General features: G+C 44.7%; 5 protein-coding genes and 1 non-coding gene across 12 annotated transcripts; 1 reads left to right on the top strand and 5 right to left on the bottom strand.

Annotated features, from left to right (window-relative positions):
- Positions 1–1,380: 1,380 nt before the first annotated feature.
- On the bottom strand, positions 1,381–4,448 carry LOC9631540. Its single transcript, XM_024664351.1, has 12 exons — positions 3,355–4,448; positions 3,179–3,292; positions 2,932–3,121; positions 2,709–2,875; positions 2,477–2,654; positions 2,371–2,420; positions 2,237–2,321; positions 2,121–2,178; positions 1,950–2,059; positions 1,803–1,895; positions 1,677–1,747; positions 1,381–1,622 (listed from the first exon to the last, which is right to left on the bottom strand). Exons 1-12 carry the CDS (start codon positions 3,876–3,878, stop codon positions 1,472–1,474), a joined length of 1,791 nt encoding a protein of 596 aa, XP_024520119.1. The 5' UTR covers positions 3,879–4,448; the 3' UTR covers positions 1,381–1,471.
- A 192-nt stretch (positions 4,449–4,640) lies between these two features.
- On the bottom strand, positions 4,641–11,896 carry LOC9662430 (proteasome adapter and scaffold protein ECM29). Its single transcript, XM_024664329.1, has 34 exons — positions 11,701–11,896; positions 11,478–11,645; positions 11,337–11,426; positions 11,143–11,288; positions 11,000–11,087; positions 10,869–10,951; positions 10,715–10,821; positions 10,502–10,654; positions 10,386–10,450; positions 10,252–10,330; positions 10,127–10,205; positions 9,970–10,078; positions 9,860–9,919; positions 9,692–9,810; positions 9,294–9,633; positions 9,069–9,244; positions 8,946–9,018; positions 8,547–8,888; positions 8,150–8,491; positions 7,924–8,091; positions 7,573–7,866; positions 7,346–7,522; positions 7,030–7,293; positions 6,884–6,982; positions 6,644–6,828; positions 6,248–6,586; positions 6,045–6,198; positions 5,887–5,997; positions 5,663–5,842; positions 5,500–5,602; positions 5,292–5,441; positions 5,162–5,232; positions 5,041–5,100; positions 4,641–4,961 (listed from the first exon to the last, which is right to left on the bottom strand). Exons 1-34 carry the CDS (start codon positions 11,863–11,865, stop codon positions 4,755–4,757), a joined length of 5,346 nt encoding a protein of 1,781 aa, XP_024520097.1. The 5' UTR covers positions 11,866–11,896; the 3' UTR covers positions 4,641–4,754.
- Positions 11,897–12,702: 806 nt separating this feature from the next.
- LOC112342454 (uncharacterized protein Mb2253c-like) lies at positions 12,703–13,856 on the bottom strand. Its single transcript, XM_024664299.1, has 2 exons — positions 13,605–13,856; positions 12,703–13,201 (listed from the first exon to the last, which is right to left on the bottom strand). Exons 1-2 carry the CDS (start codon positions 13,854–13,856, stop codon positions 12,809–12,811), a joined length of 645 nt encoding a protein of 214 aa, XP_024520067.1. The 3' UTR covers positions 12,703–12,808.
- Positions 13,857–14,132: 276 nt separating this feature from the next.
- On the top strand, positions 14,133–16,025 carry LOC9662431. Of its 4 annotated transcripts, none has more exons than XM_002990447.2 (4): positions 14,133–15,326; positions 15,369–15,626; positions 15,681–15,789; positions 15,855–16,025. In XM_002990447.2, the coding sequence occupies exons 1-4, from the start codon at positions 14,241–14,243 to the stop codon at positions 15,962–15,964; spliced, it is 1,563 nt and encodes a 520-aa protein (XP_002990493.2). In that variant the 5' UTR covers positions 14,133–14,240; the 3' UTR covers positions 15,965–16,025. The 4 variants fall into 4 exon arrangements, with proteins under 4 accessions (XP_002990493.2, XP_024520111.1, XP_024520109.1 ...); XM_024664343.1 differs by having other exon boundaries at positions 15,402–15,626; XM_024664341.1 differs by having other exon boundaries at positions 15,369–15,789.
- LOC9631541 (actin-related protein 6) lies at positions 15,332–17,790 on the bottom strand. 4 transcript variants are annotated; one of them, XM_024664347.1, is made up of 8 exons: positions 17,092–17,790; positions 16,793–17,036; positions 16,673–16,736; positions 16,524–16,608; positions 16,425–16,475; positions 16,294–16,356; positions 16,009–16,225; positions 15,332–15,936 (listed from the first exon to the last, which is right to left on the bottom strand). In XM_024664347.1, exons 1-7 carry the CDS (start codon positions 17,778–17,780, stop codon positions 16,096–16,098), a joined length of 1,326 nt encoding a protein of 441 aa, XP_024520115.1. In that variant the 5' UTR covers positions 17,781–17,790; the 3' UTR covers positions 15,332–15,936; positions 16,009–16,095. The 4 variants fall into 4 exon arrangements, with proteins under 4 accessions (XP_024520115.1, XP_024520113.1, XP_024520114.1 ...); XM_024664346.1 differs by having other exon boundaries at positions 15,810–15,933; XM_024664345.1 differs by having other exon boundaries at positions 16,425–16,608.
- Positions 17,791–17,820: 30 nt separating this feature from the next.
- Positions 17,821–17,893, bottom strand: TRNAK-UUU. The gene has a single exon. It is a non-coding gene; the product is annotated as a tRNA-Lys (tRNA).
- Between the last annotated feature and the right edge of the window lie 4,441 nt (positions 17,894–22,334).

Below are 22,334 nucleotides of genomic sequence, written 5' to 3' on the forward strand. Positions count from 1 at the left end.
TGTGAAGGTATAACATAGTTCAATATCTTCAAATCACAAATATTTTCTTTTCTCCATATGCATTCGACAGAATGGACTGGAGCTCATTATTATTTAAAATTTAGGTTATCCCTTCAAGGTTTGCTTTCCATTTAGTTTTAATTAGCTAGTTTCGTATCCCGTAGGATCCGACGCTTCCGGGTGATCTGAGAGGAGCGCACTTCACCAGTGTATTGCTCTTCTCAGGTTGGTAATGACGAAAGACAGATTATCTTGACACTATCTTGTTGTTTCAGATCAGCTGGTGTAAAGTGGAGGTTTCCGTGGATTCTCCGAAAGACGTAGCTAATATATCAACTTTGAAACCTGTGTCTGAGATCCCGAGGCTGATTGTTGCTATCATCTGTCTGAAGACGGTAGTCAATCAGAAACAAAATCTAAATGAGATTGTCTCTGCATCGGTAGTGTTTTGCGAGCGCGTGAAGGTATACTTGTCACATTTGATTTTGTGATGAACTTGTGACATAGTTTTTCTGCAGGTAGATCCACCCATGCCGCAGTCCGAGTGGAACAAGCAAGAGATGCTAGAACATTTTAGCATCGTCCGCAAGCTCGATGGCGGAGTATATCCGATGGGATTTTCTTCTGAGGTATCACACATCAATAACAAGAGCAGGTGCAGCGTTTTGAGCTGTGAGGGGAGGTAAACTTGGCAACGTGGGCCACTTATCCTGATTTCTTTGTTTCCTGCAGTGAGCGTGCCCTATTGAATTGTCTGATGATCAAGCTTCATCAACTAGACCCTGACGTGCTAGTTGGACATAACGTTTCGGGGTTTGATCTCGACGTCCTCCTGCATCGCTTGCAAGTACGAAAGCTATGCGATTACGACATTTGCTCATTGATGTGTATCAGGCGTGCAAAGTTCCAAGCAACGTGTGGTCTCGAGTCGGGTGGCTGAAAAGGTCTCAGATGCCTAGGCTGGTTGGTGGTGGAAATAATTTTGGAGGAGGAGACTGGCCAGCTTCCAAGCTTCTTGGGACACGCCTCTTAATTTCAGCTACAATGTTCCGTACCAAGGGACTTTGTGAATCTCTCAAATTCCTGGAAGAGGAATGACATCGAAGGAGAAGTTCCAACTTTTCTCTTTGCGCATGAGAGTCTTGTGGGTTTTACGCCTTGTTGCGAACAAGTTACATATTAGCATTTGTTCCAAATCCTGAGATTGCTTGAAATGATCAAATAAATAAGTATTTTAGGGCGCCTGAGACATTGCTGCGGTTTCGCATTGGAACATTGAAGGTTAGGACTATCGGGGGCAATCCATTCCGAAACTCTCGTGTCAAACAAAATGATCCTATCAATTTCTTTATCATAGTATTTAAAATACACAAGGTTAACTAATTATTTAAAGTCTGGTCATGGTAAAGATATTATAATCTGAGTGAACAAAATTGTTGAAGTTTAAAATGTTACAGGTGGCCCAAACTTATCAAGAATGTTGAGCCTGTTCTTCAGTACTGGCGTTGCTGGTGGTGGTAATAGGGGTGGGGTTGGTCGTGATGGTGTTATCACCACTAGCTTGCAGTGATCTATATTGCAAGCGTACGCTCTCGTTGCTGTCCAAAGTCCTAACTAAATACCTGCACAAAAAAAAGAAGAATCCATCTTAACTAACAAGGCGAGAAGAGGCTTACCAGCCATTTAGACATTGCGAGGTTATGATCGCTTCTCGACCAACGAATTTCTCTGGAGTCCGTTTGTTTCCCTGCACAGAAAATATTATATCGCAAAAATCTCTGACACACAAACAACCATCTCACCTTGATCTTGACTCTTTCGTTTACTTTGAAAGGGTACTGGACACCTTTTGTGACTTTCCCGCTCTCCTTCTCGGTTGGAGAACCAATGTTTTCCTGCTTGACTAGGAACAATGAGATTCTGAAAGGAAAAAATGGAAATAATGCTACCCGTCGTCTCACGTCCGTCTCTCCATGTCCATTCTCTTTCCGACGCTTGGCCCTTGACTGTATTCTGTTTTGTTCCTCCCGCCTAAATGCAGCAGCTGCCGCCCTGAGCGCTGGAAACACAAAGAATAACATTACACCAGTTTTTAACGTCTCGATGTTAGAATGCCTTACCGATGTTTGGAATCAAGTGCTGGCTGTCGATAGCTGCGGAACACGATGGACAAGTGCCCTGAAAGTAGCTCGTCACGCATTACGAAAGCAAACTTTGAATTTGACGAGGCCATTACCGATTCCCTCGTTCTTTGGAGAGTGACGCAACCAAATGAATGGCCACACTTGGGATTCAGCATGGCATCCTCGAGATATTGACCCCTGAAGGACAGCTATAAGGCGAGAGAAAGAAAGGCAGATGAATACATACGAGAGTGGATCGGAAAGTGCTAGTTTAAGCGAACTATCTTCATGTCCCTCCTGCATGCACATAACCATAAGTCCTAGTTGAAAAGCACCACAGTTCAGTCACGTACCAGGCTACTATCTCCACTGTTAACCATCAACGTTTCTGCAGCCGATAAGCCATCCATGAACTGCGCCACGGTAATGGCCCCATATCCTTCAGGAACACAGTGACCAGCGCTCTTCAACGCAGCTGCAATGTCGAAGGTTGCATTGTGACGCGGCATTAATCTAAACGCTAAGGAAGTCCTGCCAGTTTCATACGGTCACCTTGTCAGTGGTCCCGTAAGATAAAGACGTTACCTTGTTGCTCCAGGAACCGGCGATAGCGCTGGCATTCCCATCTTATAAGGCGAAGGACGACGTAAACCAGCAGTCGCTTGATGAAGAGCTCTTCCAGCAAGTAGCAAGAGGTCTCCAGGAGAGAGAGCACTGTCTGCTGTGTACCAGTGTCCATTAGAATCATTCACCTGTCCAAACAATGATATTATTTCGTAATCCCATGACTCGTAGCTCCAAGACTTACAAGCAATCCTGGTGCATCGGATGCAATGAGCATCAAAAGTCCTTTCTCTACCTCCTGCAAGTTATCGCCCGCTGCCAGTGATCCCTTTCCACAAGCACCAGGAGAACTATGGTGTAGACTTGCCGTCAGATCGGAAGATGATACATCGCCTGGTGGCAAAGGTGAGTCGTCTAGTAGCGGAAAGAAGACGCTGGATAAGAAAGGTAAGAAACCACTGAAAAAAATCAGAGTTTTTTATTGAACTTACTCTCCACGAAGACGAAGATAGCGAGCAATAACACTCAGAGATGCTCGCGATGCCTTACCCATGCATCTGAAAACATCCGGCATGCAAGGAGGCGGAGGATCAGCCTCCTCAGACCTTATATGTAGAAGAGAGAAACGTGAGAATGAGACCAACGAAAGAAGAAGTCCTATACAGACCTTCCGGCTTTGTAGACGAATGAATCCCGGCAAGCAGTACTCTTGTTCCAATCCGAGGAGCCCCATGCATGGGTGGTGGTGGTCGTATGTACACAGTTCCTAAGATAGAGCTTGGCCGATTGAAGAGCACACCTCACGAGCTTGGCATCCTCGGAGCTGAGCTCGATAATCACTGCATTGGCCCTGGCGAGCGACGTGGAGACTGCATCCACTGCCTTGAGATAGACCGGAGATGGCTCCCCTTCTTCCGGAAGCATGTCCGCCAGCTTCACTCTCATGAGCCCAGTCTCCCCCAGCCCGTTCGCCGGAGCCCCGAAACCTCCTCCCGGCAAAGTGGAAGACGGTGGAAGTCCCAAAGTGAGATTGGACATCCCAACGCCACCGGAGGAGAGAATTCCCGCTGGAGTGGTGTTGGAATGGTTGGCGGTGTTGAGAGGTTGGCCGCAAGGAGTTACTGTCACTGGAGTTCTAATCCCCGCGGAAGGACCCATGATTGGCATTTGCATCGCCGAGGCCATCTTCATTGGGAATCCATGCCTCTTTTCCACCGCCTCAAACCTCCTCGAAGAACAAGTAGAGCAAAAGACCTCCGGTGAAGCTAACCTGTGACCTCGAGCGCTCGCATTTGGTGTGCTCGGCGAATTCACGCACACATGCGCATGGAGAGCGAACCTAGCGTGGGCAGCAGCAGTAGCATATGATTACCGCGACTCATGGAGCTAGCAGCATCAGCCCCGGCCCTGCGCAAGCCCTAAAATCCACAATGCGAGCGCCAATCCTGGCCGATCCAAGGGGACGAGGAAGAAATCCCAAGACCTAGCACCGAAATATTTCGTTGCTCACGCCAAATCGCTTCGCTGCGCCGCTGTGCCTCTGCTGTGCCGCGCCGCTGGCCGATCGAGCACTGGATTCTTTCCTCTCGTCACACAAAGGCGCTGGCGCGCGATGCCGCTCGCCCGCTCGAGAAAAAGGAGAGGAGAGCAAAGATTGTGCCGCGCCGCGCTGCCCTTGCTACTCACACGCCATAGCCGCGGCGCAATCCTCTCATCTCTCTCGGCGCTCCTCCCTCGCCATTTTCCCTTCAAACAAGAGAAAAAAAATAAAACCAAGCACTATGGCCGCCTACGTGGCCATGTCATGTCATGTCATGTCATGCCATGGCCTGGCATGCATGATGATGATGGGTACTTACTTTAGAAATGGCCCCCATGCATGTGAAGACATGGACCCATGCATGTGGGGCACGCCAGCACATGCGTTTTAAGCCAATGCATTTATGATGGACATGCATGTCATAGCTGCCAACTTACTGGCGGGTTAAATAACGCTTGTATATTACAGAGCTCCGTACTTGGTAAAAACCCCTGGCCGTACTGGTAAAATCTCGAATTTTAATCCTTTCAGTCCACTGGCATGGATTGCGACGAATTGGCCATGAGAAGGCCAATCATGTCGGAGATTAGCGAGCGTCCATTGACGCTCTTCTCGACGCTGAGGAACTCTCTCAATCGCGCTTCGAGCTTCTGGGCCGTGTCGGGTCCCAAGCTTGACACCGAGAGGATTGCTCGCAGCGTTGCTTTCAAGCACTCCAAGGCCGAGATATGAACCTGGCAATGGAAGAAACCAACAAAGAAAAAAAACAGAACTTGTAAGACAACGCCAAAAAAAATTTCACATTTTTATCACCTGAGAGACCTTGACGTTGGATACGCAGTCCAAGATAGGTGGAATAAGTTTCTCCTGGGACTGCAAACAGTAAAACCAATGCTTCAAATGGTCACTGTAAGCTTTTGTGCTCAATACATACCTGTTCATCCGCAACTCCCCCAGGACACTTCTCTGCGAAGGCTTGAGTGGAGTGAAGCGCCGCTAGCCTCACTAAGGCATTGGAACACAAAAACATCACACAGGAGACAAAAAAGCCACGAAATGTTTACCTTGCCAAGAGCTGCTGTTCATGCCTGTTAGCAAAGACGCGATAACTCTCCCCGCGTATTCTAGTACGGTGGAATCGGCACTGGACTTTAGGCTGGCAGTGAGGCAAGAAAAAGCTTGTTCAAAATGCGTTGATCCTTTTCTCGGTTCATCTGAGACAGTAAGAAACACACCGTTAAACAGGAGAGCAGAAACAAAATATGAAGATACCCGCTGATTTCTCCGAGTCAGCAGTGTCCTTAGCGGCCAGCTCGTCGAGAACAGCTGAAGCAACCAGTTTGAACAGATCACAGTCACTAAAAGCCTCTACAACCTAGAAGCATGACGACACAAAAACCGTGAGCTTTTCCGTGCAGAGAAAGAGGAAAGATACCTTTTCCAAGCAGGAGTATCCCGCAGCGCGAAAAGAGCTCTTTTTCCGAGAAAATGAGGCGATCACAGTCTCAACCACTGTACTGGGACTAATGAAGTCCGCTTGTTCGGACATGTTTGTGAAGCCCTTAGGACAGCCTTTACAAAGTGCAGAGATCGCCTCAAAAATGCATTCTTTTCCCTGTTGAACGAAGATGAAATAAACGTAAGGAAACTTAGTACTACCTCCCAAGTGCGACCACGCAGCTCATTGAGAAGACTCTTCATAAGTTGCTGAGCGAATGGCTCTGCTGATTCTCCAGTAACCTCCACGGCTTTGATAACAGCTTTTGCACTCTGAACGCACAACAAGATTTATCATAGGCGTTTCATTAAGGTAGTACCTGCTGCTTTCGAGTCCAAGATGACGTTGCAAGGCCATCGAGAAGAAGTGGCATAATTTCGAGCATGTACAGTTGAAGTGCTACGGTCTGGCTACTGGTATTTTCCTCCCAGACCTCCTCGAAATCGGATCTCACTGACTTCTCTTCGTCAAATCTGAAAAACAAAAAACGCTTATCCAACACAAGTATCACAAATAACAAACCTCCCGATAAAGGCCACAGGAAGAACAAGTGTAGCTTGTTGCTTGAGCCCGTCACTGGCTTGACGAGAGAGCTCCTTAAGCAAAAGTCCGCTGGCAATTCTGGAGTCCTTGTCTCCGGATTTGTAAAAACCAACAATATCAGCTATATGTTGTTCCAACAAACGATCGCCGGAAACCTTCATTACTGCTGCGCACGCAGCTGCAAAGGCTTTCTTTGCGGCTGTGCTTTTCTCTGATATCACTGTAGGGATCAAAACCTTCATAATGGGTCCGGCATACTGCCTCAAATCGGAGCCTACTTGCTGTGACAATAAAGCAATAAACCTTGCGACACCAGCCCTGGCATTTTCATGATAAACACAGATGACATCAACTTTTAGGAAACAATATGCATACCTTGTATTTAGCCCCACGCCGGACCGTACCAATTGAACCAAACGCGGAACAAGAGATTCAAGAGTTTCTTCATCTATCTGACGCAGGCAAAAGTCCAGTGTGTCCCACATTGGAGAGTCTTTTGCGAGAGAGAACCTCGCGCTGTCAAGTTTATCTGTACTTATGCCCAGTCTTTCTGCATGCATCTACGTCCATAGAGATCCGGAAGAAGGACGTGAAAAAAGAAAAACAAACTCTTACTTCAGCGTAGTTTAAGCGCTGGTCCTCAAGACTCGAAAGACTTTCCAGCATACAAATCACCAGGTTAGGCAACTGAGGCCTTATAGCTTGTCCCGCATTCTGAAATAACGTTTTTACAGCGATCAGTAGAAACAGTTATCACTCACCTTTACAAGTTTCATCACCAAGTTGGTAGAGAGCAGTTGTATTTCGGCTACTGAGCTCGAGATGCCACTGGAAAGTAAAAGAGGTAGCACAATGCCCATTGCTGCACGCGCTTCAGAGTCAGCTGTAAGAGAGGTGTCACAAAGTCTCAAAGTTAATGAGCTGAGAGCCCGGCATAGAATTCCTCCAGCACTTCTGACAGTTTCTTTGATGTCATCCATCGCTCGGAAAGCCATTGTCCACATTTTCAACAGATAGTTTTCAACCTGATCAGAAATTATTAAGTTCTCACAACGCAGAAACACTAGTCTCTCGTACCTCTGGGAACTTGCGACCTTGTATTAGATCTGCCAACGCCGCACATGCTGCTTCTCGCGATCGCCATAACCTCGAACCTGCGTTCAGTAAGAGGTCTTCCATTATATCGACATAAAACATGTCGATCGTTTTCTTTGGCTCGGCCACAAGAGACCTCCAAATGTGTCCCATTGCATCCTACAGTTAAATGAGAAAAGGAGTGACTTTCAGAATATTTACGGGTGTACCTGAATATTTTTGTTCGGATCATGTTGATAGCGAAAGAGTTTAGGCACGAGTCCACGCAAATGCGGCTCCAAGGCATCACCAGCACGTTTGGCAATTTTTGCGAATCCAAAAGCTGCTCCCCGTCTTGAGTTTAACGAAGCCTGATAGTTTGCAAGGTCCATAAACTTGTACACGAGATCTGGTTGCCCCATCTCGTTCGCCAGGTTGCAAAGCTCTTTGTACGTACTAATATTTCCACCACCTGGAGCTTCACCAATACTTCCCTCTGCAAAAACCTCTGTATCCTCCATCAACTACAAGAAGAGAAACACAGCGTAAGAATGAAGGCCCTCGTCAATAAACGACAGAACCTTGATTGGTCTTTTCTTCTTTGCTGTGCCGGAAAGAGTCCCCACAAGCGCCTTCACAAGCTCCTCCCGCGTAGCAGCGTCCCCGAGTTCATAAACAACACTCATACCACGTGATGCCATTTCTTGAGTAAGCTCGTTTTGCTCTCCCAGTAAATAAGAAAATGCCTCCTACAAACGTGAAGCATTGTAAGAAAAAGGTGCACAAATATAAATAAAAAAGAAAAACCTGAATTTTTGGAAGCAAAGCCTGAATTTGCAGATGACGTCCACAGTAGATTACAAGAGACAGTAGCCAGACCGATCCAGCACAACGCTCCTCCTTTCTGCTACTGAATATGAGCTCATCAAGCAGCACCTTGAGAATCTTGTCTCTAGAAGTTTTGCGTTGGTCGTCAATATCCACAGCCTTTGCACTACGGTCCTCGACAGACGCAGGGTCGTCGCTGAAAAAATTGGTCGAGTGTGACAACGACACAAAATTTGATCGCAGAATTGTATCTACGTCGACGGGAATAACACCCCAGATGAAGGCCATCGCTTCGCCCACTGAAATAAGAACGTCTTCAACCTACAAAACAAAGTGTCACGAGACTCTAAAATCTAGATGTAAGAAAAGTACCAACCTTGGACCTCTTCAGCTGGAAGAGCATTTCAACTGCAAGATCAAGAAGCTCAGGTAGAGGATTACCAAAACATAGGTGTCCAATAGCGATCACAGTTCTCTGGACAACTTTAGCTTCTTGAGACAGAAGAAGCTTTTTGAAGTGAGCGAAAACGGTCGCTAAAGTTTCGTTTCCTTCTTGTACTTCTTCTTCTTTACTTAAGTCTCCAAGAGGAACTGCCAGTGGAGCACGCAGACCAGCATGGCCCAACGCTTCTGCGGCAAATCCTCCTAGTTGAAACTTCTCAGACCCAAGAAGTCGAATGAGAACTCTGGTCGTATTTTGCTGCACGTCTTCGGAAACCTTGAATAGTAGAAAGACGGTCGTTAAGGCTATTTCCCACCTACATCGATTACTTACAGAAGGAACTCCAGTCCTACATTGAGCCAATGCATAGCCTGCTGAACATATAGAACCATGTGCATTTTCGAACCTGCTGATCAGTGCTTAGTTTTCACACTTGTATGGAAGGGGAGAAAATACCGATTTTTTGTGGTTCCCTCGACAAAACTTTTCAGCAAATCCGAAGCTTGCAGAGGATCTAATCCACCGATCACGATTCCCAATAGTCGACTGATAGACTCACGAGTATTCACATCAATGTTTCCCAGAAACTGTTTTAGCCAGTCAATACGTTCAGCATAAAGTTGTGCGAATTTCTGCAAAACATAATGTCAATAGAAACCGTAGTAAAAACTTGGAACTCACAGTAGGTTGTTCCGAAGCAAGAGTGAGAAGTCCGGCAGAGCACAAAGCATGAAGTTCGGCCACCCCTTCATATGCCATTCCATGTTCCAACAGCAAACGCAAAGACACGATTTCTTCTTCCTCTTGAGTTCTAAGCTCGTAGCACTTCATAAGATAAGATACCATTGCAACGTAGACCTTTGGAGGAAAAAGAAGATTGCGTTCCCCGACAACAGACGGCTTCATAATGCCAGGCTGCTTTTCGCAGATGAAGGACATCAGTTCTTTCAGCGGCGGGTATGTGTTAGCGTTGCTGCTGACAGAGCCCTTTGTGATTTGCAACCCCTCTGAGCTCAACTCCCTGTATGTATAACATTTCGTCAGCTGTGAACTTGGTATTGTGGAAAATAATGAATTACCTTATATCAAGTTTCGAGTCGCCAGCTCCACACATACAGAGGTAGCGACTTGGAACGTGACTTGATTTATATAATCGTGTTGCCCAGAAAATGACACAAAACCGAACTTCCCCTTGAACCTATACATCAGGTGTCAACACTGTCGGAGACTAAAACTGTAAGTCTCACAGAATTTATGTTTTCCAATAACAAATCTTCGATGTCCTTTTCTACTGTTGGCGGGCAGTCCTGTAAAGCACAATAAACGACTGGGTCTGGAGTGGAACGGAATCACAAACCTTATAGGCCATAGCTAATGCATTTACCGCCTCCTGCAGGGTGACACGCATTGATGCGTCTTCCACTTGCAGCGCACGAAAAAGACGCTTTGCCATGTCAGAATTGCTCCTGTTAAACAGGAAGTAAAAACCACAAGTAAATTCAACAGCAACAGACCGAAAGAGATGAGGTGCGCGTTGTGCGAGCTGACCAACAGCTTGATATCCAAACACTCTCATAGGGTACATGGCCGGGTCTGCAGAAACAGATAGGGTGATCGACCATAATTTAAAGCAACGCACCTATTTCCTTTTCATCAAGAAACTTGATGAAGTGACTAAGAATGAGGGGAGCCATCAACTTAAGTTGGTCGCTAGAGGCCTGCATAAGAAAATACAGGCTTGAGCATTACACATGTTAGAAGTAAAACACGTACATGCTTAAAAACCCACACGGTGAACTCCATCCCTGCTTGTTTCAGTTTTTTGGTCGTGGCTTGTCCTGCAAAAAACTGTTAGACATCTTTACATGCCTGGGTGCTTATTGTCGTACCATTGAAACAGTCGAAAATGCATTGCAGAGTCATCGGGAAGATATTTGCTGCTGCAACAGAATGGGTAAGCGCGCTCATGATCTTAGCCTTCAGTATCGGACTAGCAGCGCTAACTTTTCCATCAGCAGGTACTCGATCGTTAGCGGGGGTGCCTGAAAAGCGGCATGCAATCAGAGAAATAAAAAGAAGAATGCAACGTAATAGATACTCACCGAGAAAAATCGTGAACAGACTCTTCACAAACGTTTTATCCTCCATGTTAACACCGGATGCCTTCTTCTTCAGCAGCTCCTCACCTCGCTTTGCAACCAAATCGTTTCTGCAAGCAAAAGATAGGGCTTAAAATGTTGTCATCACAAATCATACCTGTCTGAGGAAGCAACAAGTAGAGTAAAATAAACATCTTGGGGCGCAACTTCCATCTTCGCAATTAGATTGAGGAAACCCATCTATTGCGACCAAAACAATTATAGAAAGAACTTCATGAACACAACTACCTTTCGAGGAACAAGGTGCTCGCTTTGGATCGGCGTTTTACCACACACACGAGCCACCTGCGCCAACGAAAGACCTGGTGGTGGAACTCTAGATCAGAAAATAAAGTTATAAAGCAATCACGAAAAGAAGCGTTTGTAAATACCCTTCTTGAGAAGCCGATGGAACTTGATATAACAAGGTTTGGGAAATAAATTCGAACAAGATCGGGTAGTCTTGGGACGAAAGACAAGCCTTCAGCTTCGTTGCTACATCCTCAAAGACTCGATCTGAAGAAACCTTCTCTAAAGCCTGTTCAAAGTCTTCTATCTTTCAGTGCGAATGAATTGAATCCCAGACCTTGGCAGTAGTCCTTAAGAAAATATCCCTATGCAACGGAGGAAAAGATGCGAGCCCAGTGAGCATCTCAGGAACAATGGCTATTTGTTCCTAAAAGTTTAAGCCGGATTACCAAAGAACGATGGAGAAGAAAACGCTTACTTCAGAGGTGGATCGATCAAATGCCATCTCAATGTAAACCAGCGAGAAGTTCTTCACGATCACCGCCGCATCGGGCCGCCTGTAGACACCGAGCAGCTCTGCAAGCGGCAACTTGATAGAACGTTGCTCCTTGACACGCTTATTGATGTGGCTCAGCATTTCAGTCACCTGTAATCTCAATCTCCCAATCACGATCGCATTTTCCCTCAAAAAAAGATCCTACCTTGACTCTGGTGGCATTGCTGCTCGACGACATGAGCGAGATCGCGTAGGGGAGGAGCTTAGACAACACCTTCTCCAGCTGCGCATCCTCGGTGAACACCAGGCGAGTGAGAAATCGCTCCACCATCGCGAGCTCCTCCTCGGCGCTGGACGACGACGACGCCATCGCTTCTCTCGCTAATCTACAAAGCCCTAAATTTCCAATGCCCCATAAACCCTAATTTACACCTCATACCGTACGTAACCGTACCGTACATAAATTCCCGCCAGTTTTTAAAACAAGACGGATATGCGATATTTCAGCTAGTAGAGCGCCAAGATCATAGCACCACGTCAAACACATCCGGGAACTTGTCCTGGATCACCGAGCGCATGTAGCTCATCCTCCAGTAGCCCGGATGCGCTGGTTGAGTAGGTACTTCATTGCGCCAGTGAAGTAGTAGCAGCACTGGAGGATCGCCCGGTCGCCATAGCAGTAATCAGCGTAGATCTTGCAGAGGCCCTTGCCAGCGAGCGAGTCGGCGAGCCGGTTTTGGTCGCGGCGGACGTGATTGATGGTGAAGCAACCCAGGAGATCCATCACATCGGACCAGTACCGGCGTAGAGTTGGGTCCCTGGCTTGAAAAATTCTGCGAACCTGGAAAACGTGTAAACGTCATCTGGAGATCTAAAGGAAAAACCCGGAGAAAAGAGAAAGAAATATCTGATTAACGACGAGCTCGGAGTCGCCACGAATGTCGATGTTCTTGATGTTTATGGCCCTCGCCTTGCGCAGCCCAGCGATGAGCGCCTTGTAGTCCGCCTGATTATTGGTGAAATTGAATCGGACGCCTGGAAGAGATGCACGCCGCAAGGATCTTGCAGCACGGACCCATAGCCAGCCTCGGTCAATCACATGCCATTTCCGCTGAGAATATGACATTCGCTCTACGGATCGCTAGAGTTTGTGTGGAAATCTTCCCCTCAATGAAAGAACCCTAACAAGAAATGCAAAAAACGAATATTCGAGTAAACGGGATAATCTTTAAACGGCGCCCGTTAAACCCTAAACAATACAGAACAACACCGTACATAAATTCCCGCTTGTTTTCAAACCAAGGATATTCTAGCTAGTAGAGCGCCAAGATGTGGGCAATGTCATCGTCCTGGTCGTGGATGCCGAGACCATAGCACCAGCCCTCGATCACGTCATAAACATCCGGAAACTCTTCCTGGATCACCGAGAGCATGTACTTCATCCTCCAGTAGCCCCGGACTCGCTGGTTGAGGAGGTACTTCCATGCCCCGGCATCGTAGTAGCAGCACTGGAGGATCGCCCGGTAGCCATAGCAGTAATCGTCGTAGATCTTGCGGAGGCCGTCGATCGCGAGCGCGTCGGCGAGCTGGTTTTGTTCGCGGCGGACGTGATCGGTGGCATAGATGTCGAAGCAGTCGAGTAGATCCATCACCTCGGACAAGTAGCGGCGCAGCGTCGGGTTCCTGGCTTTGTAAATTCCTCGAACCTGGAAAACTTATAAACGTCAGAGCTGTGATCGTGATCTTCAAGCTCACTTTCGATAGATCGATGATGATTGGAGTAGTGAGCGAGATGGAATGGCTATAGAAAACGAAAAATTAGAACCGACAAGTGAAGGGATGGGAAGCGTGTGTGATCAATGCTTCCAGTACCTTTACCTCTTTCCAAAGTGTGAGGGACTGACAGTGTGATCAATTTTTCTCTCCTCCCAAAAAAGCAAAGGAAAAGAATACCATGCATGGATTGGCGCACTAGAACTTCTCGATCGCTGCTCAAGCACTAGAACTTCGAGATGACTGCTCAACTACTAGAACTTCTAGATCACTGATCAAGCACTAGAAGCGCGATGACTAGATACTAGTGAGGACCAAAAGATAGAACCGGAATACCTGATAGACGACGAGCTCGGAATCGCCCCGGATGTAGATGTTCTTGATGTTTATGGCCCTCGCCTTGCGTAGCCCAGCAATGAGCGCCTTGTACTCGGCCTGATTGTTGGTAAAATCATATCCCAGGAACTCGGACGCCTGGACGAGAGGCGCGCCGCGAGGATCTTGCAGCACGAATCCATAGCCCGCCACGGTCGATCCCGTGCCGTTGCCTCTGGATGCGCCATCGAACCACAGAGAACAGTAGGACATCTCTCTACAGCCCGCAGCCGATCGCTGGAGTTTTGCGCTACACCGATGCGCTCATCGGAAGAACCCTAACAACAAATGCGAAGATAGAATATTCGAGTATCCACGTTTAACGGGGCAAAATCTTTCTTGACCAGCGCCGTTAGATTCTCCCGCGCGATGCCGTCGGTTCACCGGCGCCCTTTCGCCATCCAACGGTGGAGGGCTGCTTTCTTCCACCGGAGGGAAAACTCCAAGGTAGGAAAAATAGGCTTTCAGAGTAGTAGTGGGAAGGAGAAGGCGCCATGTTCTAGGAGGGCTAGATTTCACTAGGGCGCTCTCGAGGCAGCGAAGAACAGCACAGCGCGATGAAGAACACCAAGAACACCAACAACAAATCCACGGTAAATGTCCAGGGACGGGTTTCCACAACCCGGAACTCGAATTCCTCCGTTCTTGGATGCCGCCGGCTTGTTCAGCGAGCTCCAGGATGACGAGGTAGGCCGCGGCCATGGAGACAACGCTCGAAACGGCCTCGAAATCCATGGATTTCCGGCCATCGGGCAGAGGAATCCCCTGGAGCGCGAGGATTACACGGCGTGGCCGTCGCTCCCCGGGGCTTGCGAATTCCGGGAGAAATCGTGCTCCTGGGCGGCAGAATCGTGCCCCTGGCAGGGAAATTTCGGGAGATCCACGTCCAGGTTTAGTCTCGGTGACTCGCAGTGGCCATCGCTCGCTCCGCGGCAACAAGAGAGGTTTAGCGGCGTTTTAGAGCGTAATTCCCTGGCTACTCGCATCGCGGATGAGCGCGAGGATATTCTAGGCACCAAAGGTCCCACTCAGCAAAGCCACCAACAGCTGGGAGGAGAAGATGAAAGAAATGGAGGAGATGGATTCTCGCTAGCAGGGAGGAGACTTGGAATTGAGAGTGGTGGTAGCAGTGGCAAAGGATGGATGCGGCTGCCTCCCATTCTCATGCCTTCTTCGCACCAGCAGCAGCAGCAAAAGAGGTGTCGCCAAGCTGCCTTTGACAACTCTTCCAATCCATCATCGCCGGAGGAGCCGAATGGTTTTGCGAGCCGAGATGCTGGGAAGGGGGCCCCGTCCGCGCCACCACCACCACCATCCGGCTACTTGCCCCCTGTCTATCTCATGCTCAACAAGGACTTCGTCGTCATCTCGCCGCTGAAGGAGAATCTGCTGCTCACGCTAGCTCTTGCGGAGCACAGGAGACCCTCTACCCCTCCAAGCTTCGACGAGGCATCTTCCGCGGCGGATTTGTTCGAGACATCGCCGGAAGTAACAGAAGTAGCACGAGTTGCTGCTGCTGCTGCTACTGCTACTGCTACTACTGCTGTGGGAGATGCCAAGCGCAGGCAAGTTTTCGTTGGAAGGTTTGAGGCGTTCTCGTCCTTCGTGAAATTCGGGCTGGGACGAGATGCCATGCGCGTGGCCACTGAAAGCAATGCCGGGGGAACTTCTACCATCTCTGAGGTAAGTACAAGAATATATGTTATCATATTTTCTGTTTTATAGTGGTTTCTGGCGATGGACTCCTCGTGCATGCAGTCCCTCTCGGTGGAGTATTTCGTGAGGAAGTTCAAAGCCACGGACGTGGTGACGGAGATGGAGGTGGAGTACTGCGCCATGAACTGGAAGAAGGTGGATTACATTTGCAACCTGTATGGCCAGAGAGTCGGAGTTTCGGTCACCAGGGCGATGTCTTACCCGAATCCAGAAGACTTCTCCCCGCAGATGGCTTACAGGCTGCTCTACAAGAAACTCTTTGGACTGGTAAGAGCGAAATTTTTCTACTCTTGGAACTTTGCTAAATCTCATCCCGCACAGGTTGTGGCGAGGCATGGAGTGACGGACAGGCACAGCTTCTCCCAGTGTGTTCTTCATGTGTGGTGCGAGACGACGACCACTGCAAAGCTTCTCCAGGCCCAGTACAAAGGTATGCGCCCCTCACAAAACTTTAGAAAATTTCCTTTTGTTTCTAACCTTGTGGTTTTCTTTCAGAGGTTTCCGAGGAGCTAGACATCACGGACGATGTAATAATGGTGCTCACAGTAGCCGAAGGCTGGCATGCCCGCCCGATCTTCTACGAATCGTGCTTGGTTAGAGACTAACTTTGCATAATTTATGTTGGATTTTCACTGCAAAATTTTCTTACCTCTGAGATGATCTTTCTTTCCTTGTCCTACCGATTCGGCAGCCTTGAAAACACCGTAGAGCTTTTCACGGAGTTGGAGCGATCCACTCACTGCAAGAATCTCCACCGACACCTGTGAGAGCCCTCCTCTTCGTACTGTTTCTTTGTCACCGAGCAGCCTTGAAACTCAGGACTAGAAGCTAGCAGGGCTCCTCCATACCATGGAGCTTTGATCGGGCTACACAAGCAAGTAAAAACAGAGGCAGAGTAAATCCCCCTTAATCCTTTTTTTCATTTGAAGCTAACCTGTCTGTGAGTTGGATATTGAGGTTGTATTCATCAGGTACCAAAGGTCTGAGCTCGCTTTCCCTGTGTCACAAAATGGAAGAACAGGGAAGTTCGTGAAAGTCTCAAAGCAGAAACTTTGAGATCCTTACAGTTTCTCCTTGAAAAATGGGAACTGGACGCATCCTCCAGTCAGTATGATGCTGTAAAAAACTCGGTTAAACAGCACTTCAAAGCGTAAAGAAATGTACTTGGAGTAGAGCAAAGGATGAAGATCCGGGTGGCAAGAGTTGATAGCTCGGACGATGCATTCGGAAAGCCCAGCTTCCTCCATGCCTTCAATTAAGCAGCAGTGATGTGTCAGCTTTTCACTAAAAAACTGAAAAGTTCACGGCCATACCAAGATCTGCGGGCTGGAACAACATCTCGGGCACCATGAATCGCTCGTTGGTCAGTGTAAGTTCCTGTCCAATTCATCCAGAGATAGTCAAAGAACAAATGAAAGAAAGTTCCAAGTTACCTGATCATCAGCAACAGGAATAGCATTTCGTCGATTTGGATCTGAAGCTTCCGCAGCCTCGTCCACAGCGGCATCAACATCCATCGGAGCTTGGGCCTCTTCTTTCTCTTCTCCCTGTTGCTCTCCACCTTGCTTGGAAAAATAAGCGGCAGCGGCAGCGGGATCCTTGACAAATCCACGTTTGTTCTTGACACCATCCGGAAGAACGTACTGGCAGCGGATATAGTTCTCCCGTCCCTTCTTCCTGAATCCACCACTGTGTAAAAACGAGAGGAAAAGCTTTACATCGAGAACACCACCTTGCCACGTCGAGGTCGCCAAGAACATTCTTGGAGCAAAAGCACAGTGAATGCTTCACATCCTCCATGATATAAGTCTCGTCCATGACATTCCAGGCCCTGTAGGAAACGAGCTCCTTGAGATAATTCGTGAGAGCTTTGCCGCCGAGATTGATCCTCTTGATGCCATGGTAGACTGGAAATCCTTGCACGATTGGCACGGCGTGCGTGAAGGAGAATCCGCAATCCACCACCAAGCTGCAATTCCCGAGAGCCAGCCTGCTCTTGGGCCTCCGATTTGCTTCGTATAAGTGGACCAGCGGCGCGGCGTGAGAGACGAAGAGGCTCTGGAATCCAAACTCCTCAAACACGAGCTCGTCGGTGTTCTTGCGGATGGCGCTCAGAGTGAAAGGGGGCTCGACGAGGAACAATGCCGTCTCCGGCGGGCGAATCTTGACGAGCGCCTTGAAGACACGGTCCCAGACCTCCTTCTCGGCATCGCAGTGGACGAGATAGCCGCGATCGAAGGGACGGCGGAGAGAAATACCTTGAATCTCGTCGCATTTCTCCAGCTGATCGGCGATTATCCATTTCTTGGAGCCGCGTGGGCGAGCTAGGCAGTTGGGGACGACGATTGGATCATCATGCGTGCCGACGATACCCGCCTTGACAAAACCCCCGCCGTTGTCGAGGACGAGAATGTCGTCCATGAAAGGAGACCTAAAATAAAAACCCTAAAACAGAGGATGTTACCGTCCGTGGGGTTCGAACCCACGACCATGTGATTAAAAGCCACGTGCTCTGCCAGCTGAGCTAGGACGGCAAGGTCAAACTAATGCATCCCACCAATTTCCTCCAGCCCAGTGTAGCAATCATATGTTACTCAGAGCTTTTTTCTATAAGAGAGAGATTGATAAACTTCTTCTTCATTGAAGAGGATTGTAAGCAACTAGGGTATAGTATTATAGATTAAATAAATTTGTTCCAGGGAACTAGCCTAAACTAGCAAATTTTTCTCAACCAAGAACAAGAACAATTTCTCTTGGTATACACACTTGGTATATGCAATTAATTTGTTAGGCACAACCAAGGTAAATTGTCAATTATCTTGAGTCAAAGCCTATGTGATAAAGAATACAAGAAAATGTGGCATGGGGGGAAGATAAAGTGGCTGAGGTTAGGCTAGTACATCAGAATTCCCATTAAACAACATATTGTTCCAAAAGTGACTTGGCAGTGCCCCTCCCTTTTAGTTTTTTACCCTTTTCTGTAAATTTGTGCCATGTTCTCCCACCTTCGCCCATAACTCCCACACCTCCCACCCACATTAGAAATACTAAATTAGTTATGAATCACTGCAACTATATCTTATAGCAATTGACTTCAAAAGTAGCATCCAAACTATTAAAAACATGTTCAATCATTTTTTATATCACCAAGTTTAAGTTGGATGCCAGCTCCTTCTTGGTAGAAACACTTTTTTTAATTAACAAACTTCTAAATACAAACACTTTGAGCATAATTTGGATAACACTAATTGCTAGATAAAGTTGCATACTTCCTTGATAAGTTGTTGATGTCTTAGAAGCTCATGAAATTATCATAATATGAATCCTCACAAATACATTTATTTCCAACCACTATAGTGATGTCTTTATTATAAATTTGATTTAGTCTATGATTATAAGGATTATAACACACATGGTTTTACCCTTTATCCTATGGTGATTTACTATAGGATAACACCATGAAGTGGAACCTAAACCTTCCATGTGCCACATGTTACATGCCACATGTCCATAGGACAGTAGTATAGAATTCAAGGTTCAGAGCCTTGAGCCACTAAATGAAGGAATGGTGCCAAACTTTTAAGCATGAAGCCAAGGAGTGATTGAACTGGACCACAGAGCAACTTCCAAGCATACAACCCAATGAGTGAAGGGACAGGAGCCTGGAGTGACTTAAAACAATCCTAGAACAACCAGCATCCTAATGCCAGGACTAATACGCAAAACAGAGTTAAACGAAACCTAGCGCTATTTCGGCATACCGGTGGCTTAACACATTTCTCCCATCCACATAACATCAAATTAGTACTTAAATGTTATGTATAAAAGAAAAAATATGATTTTTTACATAACAAAATGATGGAATGTATATAATGGTCTCAATATCATATTTCTTACAAACTTTCATAGTAACTATAACTTGCATTTTTTGGAAATCACAATCCAAGATACACATAATAGTTAGTCCTAAATAAATAAAAAGAATAGGATAGATTATTGCAACAACCAAAATGTAAATAAAGCATAACTTACCAAGTACACTCATTATTGTTTATTTCAACACATGGTAAAATTATTAAATAGATTAACCATTCCAAGTGCTTCCAGTGGCGTTGATCATCCATAACTTGTTAGCTCCATCTATTGAAGCACAATAGTTCCACCGATAATGCTTACCAATTTAATATTTTTTATGACTATCTAATGTATGAGTTCCACATAAACTCAATCATTGATATTGGCTTTTTATAAATTCTCCCAAGAAGCACGTCCCAAATGAAAAAAGTTGTATCAGTATTATAACTAAAGCTATAGCTCCATTATGGCTATAATTGCTACCTCCACTATAGCCACAACCACTGCTTAGTCTTAGAGTTTTGAGAGCTCATACTATTATTAACATTGTTACTAGTTAATGTAAATAAAGATCTCACTAATAAATATATATAATTTACCACAACTTTTGTGATTTGAATTATTGTTCCACCTCTTAGCCCTCCCACCGCTACAAGTGCTACACTAATACTCTTGCTAATTAATGCAAATAAAAATTTTATTAACAATTAAATACCTTTTGCCACAACCCTCATTGGAACTACTATTGGAATTATTATTTTTTATCTTTTAACCCTCTTATTTTTATAGGTGTTACTATTAGTATTTTGCTATTTAATGCAAAGAAAAATCTTACTGATAAACACATATCTTGTTTTATAATTCCCGCTAGAATTGCTAATCTACCTTTTAGCCCTCTCACTACTATAAGTGTTACTTTTAATATTCTTGCTAATAATGTAAATAAAGATTTTTATCATAAATACATACCTTTTGCCACAACTTCTATTGGAAACATTCTTTTGCCTCTTAACCCTCCCATTATTATAAATGTTTTTGTTAGTATTCTTGCTAATTAATGCAATAAAAATGTTTATTGACAAATACATACATTTTGTCACAATTCTTGTTGAAATTATTACTCAACATCTCAGCCTTTTTGTAGTTATAGTTCTTGTTGCAAGGAAATATCTTAGTGAGAACACATATCTTTTACCATAACTCTTATTAAAACTATCACTTTACCTCTCAACACTTTTGTTATTACATTTGTTAATATTAATGTTTTTGTTAGTTAATATAAAGAAACATTTTCCTTATAAACATATACCTCCTACTTTATCTATTGAAATTGCCCTTGTTCCAAACCCTCCCATTGTTATTCTTGTTAAAGGAGCATTAACTGGAATTATTTTTAATCAAGAATAGTTTATTGATAAATATTTTTGTATTGCTCCAAAATCTCTTAAGGCTGTTCCGCCTACTACTAATGGCATATTAACCCTAAGTAACGAAAAAAAAATATCATTTCCTACCTACTACTTTCTTTGGTGGTTTGTAGTAAACAAAAACTAAGATGACCATTATCTTGTTAATTTTCCTTCCATAATACTTTAAACTAGCAAGATAAATTTTATATTTTGGGCATTGATTGCCCAAATATACAAAAGTTCTTTCATAAAAAACTTTAGGACATTGTGAAAAAGTTACTTCCACTACAACAACCATATTATCAATTAAGCCATCTTTGAGGAGAGGAATTACATTTACACTAATAACTTTTACAAAACATATGCAATATAAATATTTTCTTCTCTAAATTAATAGTAGATTTGATAACAACAATCAATAAACCTCCTATTTAGGCAAATAATGAATACCAACAATTATCTATATTTTAGAGTGCAATTGAAATTTAACTCTTCAACTATTATACTATCTAATATTTGTTTTATCCTTTTTTAACAACAATGAAAGCTATTTTAATTTTTTCTCTTCCTCTTTATATCCTATCTGAATAGTGAACTCAATTAAACAACTTTCTAAGGGCTTACAATGTTTTAATCAATTCTAAACTTTGTACCACTTGTAGGAGTTTTGGGCCATTGACCAACTTTAATAGGCATGGGTGAGAGCATGTCATGTAAAATAAAAAGGTAGAATAGTCTATACTTGGAAATTCCTTTAACATACTATTATTAATGGATATAGGGGGCTGCTAATAGCCAAATTGAGTTAATAAAAAAGTCACAGCCTATTAAAATAACACCCAAACTAAGCCAGTTAGGTATTAGTCAAGCAAGTAATGTTTAACGGGATGTGCTTATGAACCACTTTAACAGGCATATCCTAAGTCTATTGAGGTAGTACATGTGGCACTTAATCATTGTTAATTTAATCAAATCTTACTATATATACTAAAGTACAACCTTAGTATGATTTTCCTACTCAATCTAGTAAGGCACTTTAAATTATTTGCACAACTTCATGGATTTTCTATGGCTCATGGCATGGTATAAAAATTCATTTAGCACATTCAATTTTGCTCAATCTAGGGTTTATGGTTACTAAAGTTTTTAAGTATTTGAAAGAAAGGTTGAAGTCTATTGAGATTGTGTGAATTATTGTAATGCTTTCTTGTAAAAGTTAAATGGACAAGATTAGTATTAGAGTTGATAACCAATTAAAAATTTAACACATATATTTTTCAATGAATCATGCTATTGTGTAATCAATATGTATTGTGTAATAAATAATTAAAAAAGCCACATTAATGCCTCATTTAGTGAGGAGCTAGTGAATTGTGTAATTATAAAATACATCTTTATATTGTGGCTTAAAAGGCTAACTTTTACTTATACACTCTCCCAATTCTACTGATGAAGCATGGCCTAGCCAAAAAACATGTATTAAAGAAATATTTCAACTCTAACCTATTATAAATTAGGCTGCAGAGTAATAATATCAAACATCTCCTTGATATTTATGCTCTTTACACTAAAACAATTATAAAATTTGTGTTTCAACCATTACATTTATGAAAGAACTTGGTGTCTTTTTGTGCACTTAACTCAAGTGTCATGGTGGCATATTATAGAATAGCAACACTACAACATAGTAAAACTTGAGCTATTTTGGGTG

The sequence above is a fragment of the Selaginella moellendorffii genome, unplaced genomic scaffold, assembly GCF_000143415.4.
Source record: "Selaginella moellendorffii unplaced genomic scaffold, v1.0 SELMOscaffold_109, whole genome shotgun sequence".
NCBI lineage: Eukaryota > Viridiplantae > Streptophyta > Lycopodiopsida > Selaginellales > Selaginellaceae > Selaginella > Selaginella moellendorffii.

What these genes read in the sequence shown, in the direction of transcription:
- LOC9631540 (XM_024664351.1), bottom strand. Translation starts at nt 3,878, where the DNA reads ATGAAGATGGCCTCGGCGATGCAAATGCCAATCATGGGTCCTTCCGCG. An exon ending in CCGGTTCCTGGAGCAACAAG is followed by an intron (nt 2,655 to 2,708) that starts GTAACGTCTTTA and finishes TGAAACTGGCAG; the next exon opens with GACTTCCTTAGCGTTTAGAT. An exon ending in ACAGTGGAGATAGTAGCCTG is followed by an intron (nt 2,421 to 2,476) that starts GTACGTGACTGA and finishes ATGTGCATGCAG; the next exon opens with GAGGGACATGAAGATAGTTC.
- LOC9662430 (XM_024664329.1), bottom strand. Translation starts at nt 11,865, where the DNA reads ATGGCGTCGTCGTCGTCCAGCGCCGAGGAGGAGCTCGCGATGGTGGAG. An exon ending in CATTTTCGACTGTTTCAATG is followed by an intron (nt 10,451 to 10,501) that starts GTACGACAATAA and finishes AGTTTTTTGCAG; the next exon opens with GACAAGCCACGACCAAAAAA. An exon ending in GACTCGAAACTTGATATAAG is followed by an intron (nt 9,634 to 9,691) that starts GTAATTCATTAT and finishes TTATACATACAG; the next exon opens with GGAGTTGAGCTCAGAGGGGT.
- LOC112342454 (XM_024664299.1), bottom strand. Translation starts at nt 13,856, where the DNA reads ATGTCCTACTGTTCTCTGTGGTTCGATGGCGCATCCAGAGGCAACGGC. An exon ending in CCGAGCTCGTCGTCTATCAG is followed by an intron (nt 13,202 to 13,604) that starts GTATTCCGGTTC and finishes TAAGTTTTCCAG; the next exon opens with GTTCGAGGAATTTACAAAGC.
- LOC9662431 (XM_024664341.1), top strand. Translation starts at nt 14,241, where the DNA reads ATGTCCAGGGACGGGTTTCCACAACCCGGAACTCGAATTCCTCCGTTC. An exon ending in GAACTTCTACCATCTCTGAG is followed by an intron (nt 15,327 to 15,368) that starts GTAAGTACAAGA and finishes TCTGTTTTATAG; the next exon opens with TGGTTTCTGGCGATGGACTC. An exon ending in TCTCCAGGCCCAGTACAAAG is followed by an intron (nt 15,790 to 15,854) that starts GTATGCGCCCCT and finishes GTTTTCTTTCAG; the next exon opens with AGGTTTCCGAGGAGCTAGAC.
- LOC9631541 (XM_024664345.1), bottom strand. Translation starts at nt 17,780, where the DNA reads ATGGACGACATTCTCGTCCTCGACAACGGCGGGGGTTTTGTCAAGGCG. An exon ending in GGCGACCTCGACGTGGCAAG is followed by an intron (nt 17,037 to 17,091) that starts GTGGTGTTCTCG and finishes TGGTGGATTCAG; the next exon opens with GAAGAAGGGACGGGAGAACT. An exon ending in GTTCCAGCCCGCAGATCTTG is followed by an intron (nt 16,609 to 16,672) that starts GTATGGCCGTGA and finishes GCTTAATTGAAG; the next exon opens with GCATGGAGGAAGCTGGGCTT.